The sequence below is a fragment of the Vollenhovia emeryi genome, unplaced genomic scaffold (assembly GCF_000949405.1).
Source record: "Vollenhovia emeryi isolate VEMERY1.0 unplaced genomic scaffold, V.emery_V1.0 DF939121.1, whole genome shotgun sequence".
Taxonomy (NCBI): Eukaryota; Metazoa; Arthropoda; class Insecta; order Hymenoptera; family Formicidae; genus Vollenhovia; species Vollenhovia emeryi.
The window spans coordinates 3,060,335-3,077,044 of NW_011967245.1; the positions used below are offsets into that span (position 1 = coordinate 3,060,335).

The 16,710-nt window shown below is 35.7% G+C and overlaps 3 protein-coding genes across 4 annotated transcripts; all 3 read right to left on the minus strand.

Annotated features, from left to right (window-relative positions):
• Nucleotides 1–927: 927 nt before the first annotated feature.
• Nucleotides 928–2,377, minus strand: LOC105570244 (proteasome subunit alpha type-3). Its single transcript, XM_012027317.1, has 4 exons — nucleotides 2,214–2,377; nucleotides 2,039–2,121; nucleotides 1,356–1,747; nucleotides 928–1,277 (listed from the first exon to the last, which is right to left on the minus strand). The coding sequence occupies exons 1-4, from the start codon at nucleotides 2,232–2,234 to the stop codon at nucleotides 1,009–1,011; spliced, it is 765 nt and encodes a 254-aa protein (XP_011882707.1). The 5' UTR covers nucleotides 2,235–2,377; the 3' UTR covers nucleotides 928–1,008.
• Nucleotides 2,378–6,271: 3,894 nt separating this feature from the next.
• LOC105570246 lies at nucleotides 6,272–10,017 on the minus strand. The gene is made up of 4 exons (XM_012027320.1): nucleotides 8,741–10,017; nucleotides 8,304–8,415; nucleotides 7,943–8,096; nucleotides 6,272–7,603 (listed from the first exon to the last, which is right to left on the minus strand). Exons 1-4 carry the CDS (start codon nucleotides 8,912–8,914, stop codon nucleotides 7,459–7,461), a joined length of 585 nt encoding a protein of 194 aa, XP_011882710.1. The 5' UTR covers nucleotides 8,915–10,017; the 3' UTR covers nucleotides 6,272–7,458.
• Nucleotides 10,018–10,066: 49 nt separating this feature from the next.
• LOC105570245 (odorant receptor 13a-like) lies at nucleotides 10,067–15,684 on the minus strand. 2 transcript variants are annotated; one of them, XM_012027318.1, is made up of 6 exons: nucleotides 14,639–15,684; nucleotides 13,735–14,185; nucleotides 13,469–13,568; nucleotides 13,202–13,324; nucleotides 11,237–11,392; nucleotides 10,067–10,275 (listed from the first exon to the last, which is right to left on the minus strand). In XM_012027318.1, exons 1-6 carry the CDS (start codon nucleotides 14,865–14,867, stop codon nucleotides 10,198–10,200), a joined length of 1,137 nt encoding a protein of 378 aa, XP_011882708.1. In that variant the 5' UTR covers nucleotides 14,868–15,684; the 3' UTR covers nucleotides 10,067–10,197. The 2 variants fall into 2 exon arrangements, with proteins under 2 accessions (XP_011882708.1, XP_011882709.1); XM_012027319.1 differs by lacking the exon at nucleotides 10,067–10,275 and adding an exon at nucleotides 10,584–10,916.
• Nucleotides 15,685–16,710: the final 1,026 nt, after the last annotated feature.

Here is a 16,710-nt window from a genome sequence, read left to right on the forward strand (position 1 = left end):
AAATCTCTCACACGGAAAATGCGTTTTACGTTCGTTATCGGATTTTTCGAAATTTTGCATCGTGCTTGTTATGTGTAACGATCGCATTTTTCATAAAAAAAACAAACCGATTCATACACAGGCATGTTTTAGTTACGTTTAAAATTGAAGAAATAGTTGCAAAAATGATTCATGTTTATTGACGGGTAAAAAGTTTTGCGAAACTATTTTGATTCTTTTGCAAGTATTCCGCATTTCATTAAAGATTAAGATAATGCACCAAATCAGTCTTTTTTGCAATTTCTACTTATAATAGAAGAAAAGGTTAACTAGAGATAAGTAAATCGAGGTATTACATCGCCCCTTGGAAGGCAGAAGCCTCCAGACAGTAACAATAACTAAGCTTTAAAACGGGATAATGCGTAGCTCTGTATGCGAGAGCGACTCACAGTAGATAAATCCCGGATCCTCGACACTAATCCCACATGTGCCTTGGCTTTGCAAGAGGATAACTGGAGAGTTAAACGATACGAGTAGAGAAGTTATAAGGCGAATGGGTATCAATTTTAGAAATCTATATTTTAGTCTATAAAAATAAGATTTGGAATAAGCTTAGTTCTCTGCAATAGAGCAAGGAGCTGATAACCCGCCGGTTCCATAAAAGTTGCAACTTGTAAACCGAAGGGAGCCACGGCTCTTCAAGAACTTGTAGCACCTGTAAGAGTGGTGGTATACCTTTACTCACTCGATTTAAAATCACAAATCAGTGCATACATTTCTTATTCCATAAAAATAGGATTTGAAATAAGCTTAGTTCTCTGCAATAGAGCAAGGAGTTTATAACCCGGTTCCATAAAAATTGCAACTTGTAAACCGAAAGGAGCCCACGGCTCCTCAAGAGTGGTGGCATATCTTCACTCACTCGATTTAAAATCACAAATCAGCGCATACATTTGTGTGCATTAATGTTATATTTAATATTATCGCTTACAATACAAAGAATTTTAACGGCAGTATCTAGATATCGTTTCACATATCCTCGGTATCGCTGTCCGAGTCTTCCGCCATTGCCTGCCGTGCCTTCGTCTCGGCCTCGGTTTTCAGATCGGCCGGCACACGTTCGTGCCTGCCGTTAGTATGCGCACCAACCCAACTCATTTCCAATTCGAACTGTTTATCCTTCAGCTCGTCGTGGACGAGGTAAATGATACGAGCAGCTTCCTTAACCAAATCCTTACACGTCATCTCCGACAACTTCAGTTTTTCAATTTCCGTCTTTGCCGACTGTTTTGCCTTACCTAGAACAATATAACCGCAGGATGTAAATTTCCGTCTATACGCTCCAGTGTCTTTTACTACATAGACATTTCGCTTACCTACTGCACAGCCGTAATAACCGTATGATACTCCCGATGGGTCGATCATGCACAACATCGGGCCGTCCGTCTCGTAAGCGCTGAGCAGGATGGAGCAACCGTACGGACGTACGGCGGAATACAAAGTATACGCGTGCATGTACATGGAGACCCTCTCGTTTAAATACCTCAATGGAATACCGACTCCGTACTGCGCCTTGTAACTAGCGGCCTCTGACCTCGCGGTGTCCGCGATCTGTCTCGCGTCCGATATTATACCAGAGACTGCCATACCGACGTGCTGGTCTATGTTAAATATCCGTTTGTTGGCGCCCGATTCGTAGAGCTTCGACGTTACTATCTTCTCGACGGCGAACACCACGCCGTCCTTCCCTCGCAAGCCAATAACTGTCCTGCAACAGAATGTAACCGTAAACGAGATGCAAGCGCGCACGCGTGTACTCCTCCTTATTAACGTCTTGGACCCGGTCTACAAGGAGTTGGTCAGAAGTCGGAACTGTATGTCGATCCTTTTCCGTTGTTGGTGGAAGAAAAAGGACCTACACGTAGTCCTGACTTCTGACTAACAACTCATTTTAGACCGGGCCTTGGCCGTTGTACGTGTCGCATCGATTTCCACTAGCCACGTTATCACGCTTGACTTGGCGCGAGAAATCACGAGGGGCGAGACGTGCGAGACTCACCCTCCATTTTCCACGGCCTTCTGCGCGTATTCCACTTGAAATACCCGTCCGTCCGGCGAAAACTGCGAGGCGGACAGGTCGTACTGTAACAAAAGCGAGGTTAGGCGGCCGAGTGTCAGCTGTGTTGGCGCCAGATTTTGCAATCGCGTGCCGATCGATCGTGCAGCGTACTCACCCCTGTGCCAATAGAACTCATCTCTCAGAGAAATCGTACCGGAATAGCGACGCTAGCAGCCGAAACACGAAAAATTGTTTACGCGTCTGACGCGACGTGACCAGGCGAAAATCAAACAAGTCAGGATCTGCGACGGTGGCGCAGAGAACGGCGCAGTCACCGCGACTGTCAGAATAGGTTAGGCACTCGCGGGGTTGTCAGCGCCGTCTGGTAGCAGGAATTACAAGCAAAGTACTCTGGTGCTCGGCGCAGCAAAGTGAATCCGTCTTCATTGAGATTCGCGTCGAGATTTTCAACACAAGTCCATCCCATTTGCGCGCACATAACGTAATGGGTGAGATTCTACAAGAAATTTGGTCGCAATTTCATTAGCGGCTCTGCTTATTTTCAAGAGACAAAGATTCAAGCTGCAGAGCGAATGCGACGTTGATTGCGGCGGCAGCTTCGCAGTTCATTCGCGCCGTAGAAATAAAGTTTACGTTTGCGTTGATTACAATTGGTTCGCCTAAATTAAAATTATTATTCGAACAAAGAGGCGCAAATGTGTGCTACAATCGGGTACAGTTTAAAAGTCCGAAGGCAGCGAGCGAGCGAGTATACCCTCCCAGTCAGAAATTACTCGTCGATCGACGTCGAAGCGAATCGACGTCAATATGGCGGTTCGATGTCGACGCGACATCGTTTCGACGTCGATCGACGAGTTATTTCTGGCCGGGCTACCCATACCCAGTGAGAAATGATTCGTCGATCGACATCGAAACGACATCGACACCATCGAATTGACGTCGATTCGACATTTATTTCGGCGTCGATCGACGAATCATTTCTCACTGGGTACAGCACACAAATGTTGAATCAAGATCTCAGAAACGTTCCGTTACAACATTGCAATATTGCATCAATGTTATGCAGTTGAAAAATTTGCGTTAAACTGTCCCAAACGGTACACATAAATTTTTGTGTTAATTTAACGTAATATATATGGATACGTTAAATGATCGCACTAATACTCTGTTAATATTTCAACGCAAAATAAAAGCAAATCTCAAAATAATTTGAAATAAATTTTTTGTAAAATTAACATATTTTCAATGACAAAATGAATTTTTTTAAATGTAATTTTTACATTTTACAGATGTAATAAGTCAAATGACGATTCGAAATCTCTTACTTACGTTAGGTAGAATAAAATCACCATTTTCTATAAATTTTAACAGATAAATTTTGTTACTAATAATATACATAGAACATATGTATTGTGTCAGATTAAAAATAAGTACACATTGTGTTGTTTTAACATTTCTTTTTAGTTATTTTAATAATTTTACATTTGAGGTCAATTAACACATGAATGTGTTAAATATTTAACACAAAAATTTTAACCGGCATTTTTTTTACAAAAAAACCACAAATTTTCCAACTGTGTACGAAATGTAGATTCAACGTTGAAAAGATATTACAAAAACGTTTAATGTCCGCAGAATTGTAATGTCTTGTAAACGTTAGAATTCAACATTCAGAAAACATTGTTAAATTATATTGAGTTAACAACATTGGTCGCGTTTAGCAGAATATTTTTTACAACTGTTAGAAGTGCTGAAATTAAATTATTCCACTAAAATTATAATTCAATCTTAGCTCAAAAAATTTCTGACCGTTGCAAAAATATTACATGTCTATAATATATATACATTTCATAATTATACATTTTTTAAGTATCTATTGGAGCGTCAAAAAATAATGATCTGTTCAAGATTGTTTTAACGTTGCAGCAATATAAAGAATTACTGTACAAACATCAATCTTATAGATTCAACGTAGAGAAAAGATATTTATACATCCATATTAATAAAAATAATTAAAAATTCAAGATCGCAATTTCAAATTTCATAAAAGTTTATTCTTGAAAATCTTTTCTGGAAAATGTATAACCATTTAAATGTGCATTTGAATATAAAGTTCGATACGCGCAAGAATTATTTTCTGCAATATTGGTTTCCTTGAACACACGTTTAATACGAATTTTATAATTGATGTTACAGACTGTTGGAGCCGCAGGAGTCCCAGAGGATAGCCCGAGTGGAGGAGGAGGCATAGAAAAGGTATCGGGCGCCGGCGGAGCAACTTTACGGTAACGTATCGAACAGTTGAGACCTATTTTCCACGATGCCGATTGGTATTCTCGAAGCGCGGTGTGCTTCACTTCTCTTTTACGTTCATAGTAAATGAAGATTTGCAATTTAGAAATATACATTTGTATACACCAACTATTGAGGCAAAATCTTTATCTTAGTAATTAGATCTTAGTAATTAGAATTTAAATAACAACGATTTTTGTTCCGATACATTTTCTCGATTTAACAGAATTAATCGTTTATTTAATCAATACCAATAAGTCCGCAGAATAATACGCAAAACGTAGTAACAGTTGTGGAACAAAAAAAGACACCGAATTCCAACGTTCGTAGTTGTTTTTCTCTCGGCGCGGTGACGTACGATGTTTTTGCGTGCCATTGTGTAGCTGAAGCTGCTGAAGGTCGCGGCGTTCTCACTCGCTCGCCGAACGTCGAGCCGGCAGGCAGCAGCGAGAGTCGCTCCGTGCGTAGTATTATTTTTACATTATCGGTTTCCAAGACTCGATCGCGATGAATGGAAGAATAAAACGCTATTGATTTGTAAATCGCTTATCGCACGTCGTTACATTGTGTAAGTGTAAATTGAAAATTATCTCGATTAACTGTTGCAATTAATAACAACTATTTATCGCTGACAATTTCGTCCACGTAATTTATTTCGAGGATTAGATTGAATGACAAAGATTGTAAAATATCATTTTGTTGCGGACTAATAACCACTTCTTTACCGAAGATTATGCTTTCGGTGCTCGCGTTGCGTCTTACATCGCCAATTCAAAAGTGTTTTATCCATTATCCTATTCTTCCGAATCAAAAATACACGTTGTCAGTTTGAGCAATTTGTATGATAGAGAGTCACGGGGTATTTGTCAATAATATTTCGTGCGTTTCGCGATATTTCACATCGCGTACGGGAGTGCCCGAAAATTTCGCGCGATCGATGATTTTTGCGAGTGTGTGTTTTGTGAAGTGCAACAAGGAAATCTGAGAGGAAGAGCAGGCCAAGGAGGCATCGGGCAACAGCGGGAAAAACGTGAGGTAAGTGTCTTACATTTTTATCTGCTACTTGTGCGAAATAAAACATCTGTTCTGTGCTTTTATTTGATTTATTCAAATGATTCGAACGAGGATACGAATAAGTGTTAGAGACAAAACCATACGTTTACAATTTTGTGAGTTTATATTTAAAAGAAAGACTTTTTCAGTATCCTATATCGTTATTTTAATAAATATCTATTTTAAAGCATATAAAATATAAAGTATATTTAATATAATAATTTCGATTTTACATAATTAGTCTATAATAAATAATAATCATATACATATTTGTATTTTTACAGTAACATATATGGTTAACGATGTACAACTCTGCTGTTGCGAATCGTATAAGTGAGTGATAAATTACTTTTTATTTTAAATTGACGTTGCGCATACAATTACTTCTTTGCATGTATACAAATTCTTAAAAATATACAATTCTCAACTACAAACTGCGCGCGCGAAGCGCGCGTTTTGTCATATCTAGTATTTTAGTATTTATTTTCTAGTATTTTGCCTCGGTCCTCGCAATCATTTTTCAACAAATTTTCAAGAAATTTTTAATTGTTTATTTTTATTCGTATTATAAATTTTAATTTATCGCGGAAATTAAATAAATATAACGCGAAAGTAAATTGTTTTTCTAAAGATTGAGTCGCGAAGAGACAGTCATTATCTATTTTTGAATAAATAACGGAAGTAAAAATATATTTGATTAGTTTCGTGCAGCAAATTGTTTAAATTAATTTTCTTCTTGTGGTCGTGCATTTCAATACGATCGACGCTCGAATATAGTTCAAACCGTACGAAATATCTGTCGGTGACGATAATAAACCGACTATGGAAGGAGTTTTTTTCCTTCCTGATCTCTGGTCAAAATGACCAGATTGTATGGCCAGGAAGGTAGGTCCAATCTGGCCCAACGCGGTACGTGGTCAATGTTGACCACTTTGATATATGAGTACGATGATGTACGAAATAAGCTGATTTCTTGTTATTTGTCAAAATACGGGTGGGTTATATTCTTTATCTTCTTTACATATTCTCGCATATGTGCGAGATTAAAAAGACGCTTATAATCGGATCTCTTATAAATCGCATCGCGGTTTTAACGAAAGATAGGGTTTATTAACAAAAAGTTGAAACGCGGGTAGGTAGGAAAATGGATAAGACTAAACAGCGGAATACGGGATAACTCGGTAATTAAAAAGACAGATAAAACTACAATATAACTGCAATGTATTATTATGAATTATCCGAAAGGGATTCTTTTGAGTTTCATTTGAACAGATTATGCTAATTCACACAGAATTAAAAAATTAATCCTATTTGAGCTTTTAATGATCATCTGTTGTGCTATTTGAGTGCGTACGCAGTTATGCAGTGCATAAATTTATGTGTCCACATATGCAAATTACAAGCCATTTTCATGCCGACAATGCTAATTTGGTCACATTTTCCATGCCATTAATTATGGAAAAATATTCGGTTATAATTGATAATTCTATTTCATTGTTTCTGAATCAATACAGGAGCGTTAATTAATTAATGTAAATCAACAATGAGAAACATATGTTTGTAGCATATAATAACAACTGTAAAATTGAAAGTTCTTAAAATACGTATTCTTGAAGGAACAACATTATCTTTGTAACATATTTTTTAGGAATTCATAAAAGTCGTTATTGTGTATTAATAATAAAAAATAACTGTATAGGCAATAAAAATACTTTCATACGTCTGATGAAAATGATTAAGACGTGTGAAAGATTAATACATAACTTTTCGAATAAAAACAAGGTTATAAAAATACAATTTATTATTTTAAAAATAACATTTTTATTTTCTAATTTTTTTCTCAATGATAATATTCTTGCCATTCTTCGTAAATTTTCTCAGTTATCAGTTATCAAACTACTATTTCAATTTTGGCAATAAAAGTGAAATAATTTTTGTAAACAATTAGTTCTAAAAGATATACTGTTTATAAAGTATTATCTATCTTGTGCGATTTTTATAGTTTAACCTAAACAAAATAGAAATGAATTGCGAAATGTTTTGTTAAATACGCATTATCGTTTGTCGCTTCGTAAGAAATTATTTATATTCTCCTTTTTGCAACTGTACTCCGGCGGACATTGCTCGATACTGCCATATTCAATCGCCTTCCGAAATTCTGCCATTGTCCTCTCATAGCTGAGTTCTACAGGTAAATTCCTGCGGAAATGCAAATTTTTCCTGACAACATTCGCTGTTGTATTTTCGCAGCAACAGTGTACATTATTTCCCATTTTCTACGGATAGCTTGCCTTCACATTCAAGATATATTAAGTTCCAAAAGTAAAAATGAGCGTAAGGGCGCGCAAGACAGTTTCGTGAAACGGAATCAAGTAAAACGCCGGCGTGCATGCCGATAGTAAGCGTCATGTTTTGAACACGATATATAAAAGTGTCATGTTTATAGCACATATAAGTACATATGATATATTTGACTTAAATTTATTCAAAGGTGTCCTATTTTCGTGCATTTCTTTCTTTAATACTTTGCATACATACTGTGGCATTAACTTCATTGTTTGCAAGAGCATTTCCGCCGCGCCGAGATACTCTTTCGCAATGTGTGGCTCTTCGCAGGCTGCCCTGTACAAACAGGTGTCACCAATCAGATATCCAAGCGCTAGCGCAATCTCACCCTCCGACACGATATTTTCTGAAATTAGTAGAAATAATCGTAATTAAGAGTAAAGATATGAGGCTCGCAATTGTTTCATTTGCTGCGCACATTTGCCATTAGCTCCATTCCGAAGAACGATAAGACATTAGTCGCGTGCAATGTCAGTTATTGCCAATGGAATTGTCGCGATACAACAAAAAGCGTGTTCGGATAAATGTACAATAGTTCAAACGTCGAGATTACCATCCTCTAATTCGCGTCCCTTGTAACCATGATGTCCTATGTAGCCGGCGCCAAACACAACCGCTTTAAGCACCAAAAGTAGCAGCAAGTTCGAGAGATTTAAATTCAGCACCTGTGACACCGCGATTATCGTTTAATTTAATTTTGCACAGTTTAACATTCAGAGTTAACCGTTTTCGCGAGACGCAGCTTCACTTTGCAATAACACGGAATTACACCAGTTTATTATACTATTTATATACTTCTAAATAACTTCAGCGAATTAAATACTCGTGTAATTAATTGCCACAAATACATAATAATATTGATAGATTATTGCAAATAAAATAAACTATTGATGCTATTATTGAAACAACAATATTCTCTCGGGCATTCAAATTGTTTGGAAATGATCGTCATATAATACTCCTTATGTAATGACGCTTAATTTTTGTTACCTGACTGCTGGTGGTTGATCTTTGTATGAATTCCTTTGCGATCTCAGCCAACATGGATCCGGCATATTTTTTATCGTCGGTCCTTTTGTAAGAATCTCGAATGTCGGCTGCGTGAGCGTACACGCCGTAAGTTACCAGTGCGACCAGCGCAATCACTCTCGCGTTAACTATCATCGTCTACGACACGCGGCAATCGACAAGGCGGTTCCAACGAAAGATCATAAATCTCGACACTTCGCAATCACCTAAATTGCAAATGTCATTTTTTGTTGATTTATTACCGAAAAGTACTCTTCGTTGTTTCACGATATTTCCGTCTGATGTAGACTGGTATCTCGAATCCTCGAGGTATGTATTTCACAGGCCGAAATACCGAGCGAAATATTAAACTCTTAACTCGAACGTTTAAGGTCGAAGTAACGTTGCGACCTGGCGGCGTACTTTTATATTGGACGCGCACGTTGCTCTCCCGGCAAAGCGTGAAGTCACCGGTTTTTATCCGCGTTCATCTGAGCTCGAAGTTGGTAACTGTCATTTTCTGATTTTCTCCATTGTGACGGTAGACCACGCAATCGTTAATGACACTCATTAACCGCTCTCCGCGCGCACTTTCCTCGCGGGTTGACGGAAATAAGCGGTGAAAGCACATCACTCGCAAACTTTTACCCGAATAAAATGCCCCGGACGGGGTGGAATTAAACGGTGCACTCGTGCGAATTCGCTCGAGCGTTTGATCCGTTCGACAGACCCTTCGTTTCGGACAAACATTATTGGAGTTGTTATTTGTGTGTTTCCCGTTCTCGGAGAGTGAAAACTCGCGCGCGGAAATATATTTCGCAACGCTACCGCGAAGCACCGAAGACATAGAAATTTTTGTTAAAAGAAATGAAAAGTGAGAAGCACCGCTCGCGCGAGTCCTCCACATCGCGAAATTTCGGTGATGTGTAACAGAACGGCGAACAAGTAGAAGCGATCAACCCCGTGGATCGGACGAAACTGCGAATTATCGATCGAGCATTCGCGACAGTAGAATTCGCGAGGTCTCGTATATCAGAAACTCCGTTTCGTCGTATTCTCGAAATATTCCCCCCACCATCGTACACAGAGTAGTTTACGAACTCGTAACTCGAACTGTTGCGCGTAATCACAGGGTCTATAGACTCTTTCATTAAATATGCATCGGGGCGATGCGCACTTTGCTCTAAGTAATTCGTCCGTGACGGATCAAGTTGCTCAAATATGCACCCGACTCGAGACGGACGGTCGGTACGGAAAAACAAGCCGGCGAAAAAACGAGGAAAATGTTTTCCCTCGAGTTTCCGCCGCATACTTAATGTGAGATCCGGCCCCTGCGAGTCCTCATTAATAGTCGCCATTGTGCTCTGCTATTTTCGTTTCGTCACGTCGCATCCCCTCATCCCTCTTCTTTTCCATATGATGCGCCTCCTCTGCATCTCTTATTCATCGCGCTCGTTTCTGCGCACGTGCAGAAGTTGTAAAATTTGCATACTGCGACTCGAGGAAACGTTTTTCTCCTGTCACGTGCAATGACACGCTTTAATACGAGATAATATGATCGCTCGATAGATTTGCGTCATATCAGAATAGAATAAAAATTCAAGTCAACTCTGCGCAACACAAATATGACGCGAATGAGATGCTATCGTATTCACGTTTATACGATATATGATTGAACGAAATGACATTTAGCATATTAATAAACAAGTATAAACGTTATGATTAAATTCTTTCTTCTATGACTCTTTACAAGAAATGGAAATTAAAGAAACTGTAGGACAGAGGAGGAGATATTTTAGTTTTGTATTTTTGCATATATAATGTGATTAATAACAATTACTTGATTATTTGATCAATTAATCCTTGTCGTTCAGACACTGAATGGATAAAATGAATTTTATGATTCATAAAATGCGAAGGGTTTTTTTTTGTAGATCGTGTAATCACACATTGATTATAATCAATAGTTTATTTAGTATTAATTCGACAAATGTCAGAGGTTTCTTTTACAACCTGTCTCGAAAATATACATCCCCTCTATCATAAATGATGTAATTTCATTAAAAAATTATCGGGCAAGGTAGAGATTACTTCCATTTCAGTCCAAGGTTCTCATTGCATAGATACATGACATGTACGCCACTGATCTCTTAAGAATCTAAAATCAATATCGATTTTGCACCCTTCAAACTTAAACTTATTCGAATTAACATATTACTCTGCTGTCGATATAGTTATATACTTCTTCATTAAAAAAATTATTGAATATGAAAAGCTATTTCTTCTCAAAATCAGAACAGTAGTTTTTATCACACAAATGAAAGATGTGCGCACATGCATACAATTAAAATAATTAAATCTGTAATATACATTGATTTAATATATGAGTGTAAAAATTAAATTGAATTGATCTTTTTATTGATCCACAAAGGAAAAGAAAGAAAATCGATTTGATAATGGCGTTTTATGATATCGTACCTCGCTGTAGAGCTCCCGGTTGAAAGAACAGAACGGGCCGGCGGTGATGTGTAATGGCGACCGAGCTCGACACATGATGATCATTAGCAATCTCGCTTCGCGCGCTGACAAGTTGTACCAACTGCAGTCATATGCCGCGTATGCTATTTTCGTGCTCTGGAATGTCAGATTCAAAAGATTCCGAGGGAAACATGAGTCGTAAAACCGTAGCTAACGGCAAAAATGAGGATATACAGTTGCATTAAATATGAAGCCATAATCAGAATCTGTATGAATTCTCTTTGCGTGAATCCAAAATTCCACATATTAATTTTCCTTATATTAAAGCGATTTCTTCTTATATGAGGAAATTGGATAATTACGGTTAACACATATTATAAATGCACGAAAGACCTCTCTAATTTACTAGATATACATATTTTTGATCTTCAAATTTGCGTTACGCGCATAAATTTATTAAAGATGATAAATAAAAATTTTATGAGATTTTACAATGCATATTTATACAAAAACAATGCATATTTTTGAAAGCAATCGATCAGTTAAATAATTGTATAAGTCTTTATGACAACTGACTGGTTTACCATTTTTCTAAACGATTATTTTATCGAATATCAAATCGATTATCGACTATCACATGATTATTTCATACATTTCGAAGAAATAATTAACTAATTATTGCATAAAAGAAAAACATAAATATTACAAGATAGAAAAACGTATATTTTGGTCTCGCTTATTAACGTCAGCAGGCGTCATGCAGATTGCGTTAAAACGAAAGCGTGTAACATAGTTAATGACACACTATTCTGAAGTACAATTCATTGTCACAACGAAGCAAATAGAATCACTTTCTAGAATCATTGAACACTAGGGAATTTTAATGTCTAATTCTGACTTAACAATATATTTTATTATTTAATTGAGATAACGATATTATTCACCGATGCAAAATAAATCTCATATTGTTAGATCGTTCTTGGAAGTATAGAAAATAAACCTACTTTCAACAATATGGTACCGAGATATCGACACATCGAAATTTATACATCAATAAATTAATCGGTAAATTATTACTGTTCATATTTGTTTGAAAATTAAATTTTGTTCTTAGAAATGTGATCCAACGTATATGTAGATCTAGCAATGTGATATCTATACATCAAAGTATATGAGGATTTGCGTCAATAAACTAATCAATAAGTTTCCAGCATTTATATTTTTCTGAGAATTGAATCTTGTTATTGGAAATATGATCTAAGATGTATGTAATTTCGTCAATGTGATATTGATATCGAAGTATCGGAAGTTAAATCAATAGATCAATCAATAAGTTACCAATATTTGTCTGAAAATTAAATCTCGTCCTTAAAAATGCAATTAATATACGTATATGTTCTTTCGGTAATATAATAACAATATTTACGTTAATAAATTAATCAATAAATTACCAACATTTATGATAGTCTAAAAATTGAATTTTATATCGTATCAATATTCGGATTTGCGTCAATAACTTAATCAATAAATTACCAACATTTATATTAGTCTGAAAAGTGAATCTTATTTTAAAAAATATAATGACCCAAGACATATTTTTGTAGATATCTTGATTCATTATATTCTTGATAACTTTGGCAATATGGTATCGATATATGAAAGTATCGGGATTTAAATCAATAAATCAATCTATAAGCTATCAGTGTTCATATTTGTCAGAAAATTGAATCTTGTTCATTTTAACATGTGATATCGATATATCAAAATGTCAGAATTTACATCGATAAACCAACTAAGAAATTACCAGTATTTATATTTGCTTGAAAATTGAATCTAGTTCTTGGCAATCTTGGCAAAAAAAATATTATAATATTCGTAATTGTAATATTGTGGTATCAATGTCTCAAAATATCGGGATTTACATCAATAAATTAATCAATAAGCTATTGATATTTATCGTATTACCTCGACAAGCAGTTGTTCGCCAATATAACAGTACATGTACAATTGTATCAATATATAAGTCACGTAGAGTGTCAGGAAAGAGATTTTATATATGAATATTTCGTCCATTTCGCCCAGCAATGCCTGCAAACAACGAGAGACGACAGGTCGATTTTTCTTTTTTTTTCTTTTTTTCTTTATTTTAAAAGGATTATAATAAAGGGTTTATATAAATAATATTATACGGATTATATTAATTATATAATCTGTCCTTTTTCTGCGGCTCACCATAAACGCCTGCAAACACTGGAAGCAGACCTGCACCGAGCATCCCAGCATTTGCATCAAAAGCATCATGTTGAATGAATCTTCGATCGTTTCTGCAAATCTTATGGGAAACGTCACTATCAAGACCACTTTGTAAATTACATTTATAAATAGAATTTTATTAGAGACGCTTGCGTGCTTTATAGAAAATTTCGAGTGATCCCTCAATACCGCGCAACAATTAATCCCTTCGATTCTTCTGTATTGCTTCTCGTTACTGATCTCACCTGTTGAGATATTCGTGTCTCCTCACAATATTTCCCAGCTTCGTCTGGAATTCCGCCTTTGTGTTGGCGTGTAGATTTGTTAGTTCGTGGCACAGATTCGAAAGCTGGCCGCATACATGGAGCACTAAAGTGGCAATGAAAGTGTCCACCGCCGTGTAACTACTTGCCGCAGATATAATGCCCACGAATTGACCGAAAAGAGTCAACTCGTAAAAAGGACTGCTGGTCATATTGTAAGGGAAATACGCAGGAAGAAATAATTGGCGACCGGTTTGTCGAATTGCTATGAGTCGAAACACGACGAAGACCATCACCACGCTCTGAACGAGCACGGTGCTTCTTATCGACAGTTTCCTGGTGGCGATCGCTATGTCCATCATCGTCTTGCGGTCCCGTTTATCCACGGTCGTGCTCCAATCCTTTGCCATCCACGATATAAGCGTCCTCAGGGCTTTTACAGAATATTAAAGAGATAAAAAATGCCAATCTTACATATTGTTCAACTAATTCTCCTGCGTAATCTGGACACAATTTCTTTCTTTCAATAAGTTTATTATTCGCATCAATTATATTATTCGTAAAATTATTGGACAAATTACTTGACAGCTAGAGATGGACAAAATACACTCTAGCTATAGAAATTTGATTAAAGTCCATCAAATTTGTCGAATAGTGTTGATAGAACCAATACATTTTATAAAAGAAAAAGAAATTACGGCTGCTTATGAACTGAAAGGAACTCTGATTGTATTTCGCCTTGTTAGAAAATTCATAAAAATAATCCATACTTTTTGTGATTTTATTGTTTGTGATCTAAAACGTGATCTAAAAATTATTGTGCGTCTTATATTAATAAAAAAAATTGAGACTAATATTTCTGTCGTATGAAAATTGATATAATTACGTCCACCATTAGACCAAAATATAATAATCTTCAACATCGAGATCGTAATCGTTACGTTTGCCATGGACAAGTTTTCTACCACCGAGTCAAAGTCGCCCCATATGGACGGCAAATTGGCTGATTGCGGTGCGGTGCAGAAGCACAGCATCGTTAGAACAGGAACTATCACTTTGTAGCTTGTAGCCTGTCTGAAACTTCTATGTTCTGGCCAAGCTCCCATAATCGTCATGGTATAACGATTCCATCCGTACGCGTACTCCAAATCTGGCTTTTTTTAGACAAAAATAAAGCGAGAGGAAATTTCTGTCTCCTTTCTTCTTTCCGTAGTCGTGTGATATTTCATAAGACACCCTTTTTATTACATTTTAATGACGCATTGCATTTAGAACAAAAAACATCACCTTATATATAAATACAGTAACACTCGTATTAAAAAAGTAAAGAAAAGTAGCGTATAAAAACGACAATTGGTTTAACAAATAATTTTCTTCAAGATTGCCGCTATCTTTTCTCCGAGTATTTAATAATCTTTCTATCAGAGAACACTAGAGCCGGCATTCATAGTCAGATCTTATGTTTAAGATCGTCTTAAGATCATCTTTAGATACTTCGTAGCCAATGAAATGTTCCATACAGCATCTTATGATAAACTTAAGACGGTTTTGAATATAAGGCCTGACTACGAATACCGGTCCAGCATTTTTTTATTTATTCACTTCATAGAATTCTTAAGCATAAAATATTTTATAAAAAAAAATTATAAAGTATTTAGACTCAAAGAACTTAGGCAAATCTAAACCGACCTCGCCTGACATCCCTTACGCGACGACGACGTCAAAGTAACTGAAAGAATCATATCTTTTGAAAGCGCATGCGAGTCATGACGACGCATGCTCTTCGAGAATATGTATATACTATAGGAAGTAAGCTATGCATAACAATACAATGATCGATCTATAATATAATTATGTCTCAAATTATTATCGAATCGGAAAACTTAAAACATTACTAATATATTTAAATATATTTTTTAATATTATTTAATTTAATATAATCTAAATATATGAAAGTTTTCTTATTTTTTAACGCTGCGCGTAAATCAAGATAGCGATGTCAATAAAACTGAACAATGATATTTATTATTTTTGCATTAAGCAAACACATTTTAGAAAATTAGATTACTTTATATTTTTGAAAAACGCTTGTTTTACTTATTCAAAAAGCTGTCTGGGGATTTATGTAAATTTTAGTGTTACATATGATTTTTAGTCATATTTTTTGCGACTACTAGAAATAATTATTAAATGTAAATAAAATAGCATATACATATGTATATTAATATCGAGAGAATAAGCTCTTCACTTTTAATGCCAAGGGTTCCCTCTATCGAAGAAGTTTACAAGTAAATGGCGATGGAGAACATATGAGACTCTAATGGTCACTAAATGTATTCTTAACTATCGATTGACGTTAAAGTAATATTAAACATTTGATATTGTTTTTTACTATATACTTAAATTCCATATTTTGCTTGTTACACATATTTTCACGAACATTTTACTTTTTTCTAAAATAATATTTAGTTTTTATGAAAGCAATATTATCACATTTAATATTTTCTTCCGTTCGCAATATTAATATCTATTAATGTCGAATGATCCTTAATTGTTGTTGCAAATCTTAACATATACATATGGCGACAGGTTAAGTTTTAGCAATTATTTCGGTCGAATTATGACGCAATAAATACACATAGGATTTTGCAGAAACAATTTCTTGTCATAGAAATTTTTATCACCAAATATCTTTATATGAGCAAAATGGTTGATGATTTCTTAGATCTTATTGAGTTGAACAGATTGAGCTTGAAAATTTGTCACGTGCGTTTTGTACGAATAGAGGAAAAAGAGTCGAAAATTTTATTAATGATTTGAAATAACTGAATCTGAAATTTATTTCAATATTTAATAATTATGTACTTACTCAACAGTCTTTACGTAAACTTGTTTTACACGAGGCAATCCTGCTCTTTGGCATACAAAATAGACAAAAGTAGCTTGATGAAAACCCTT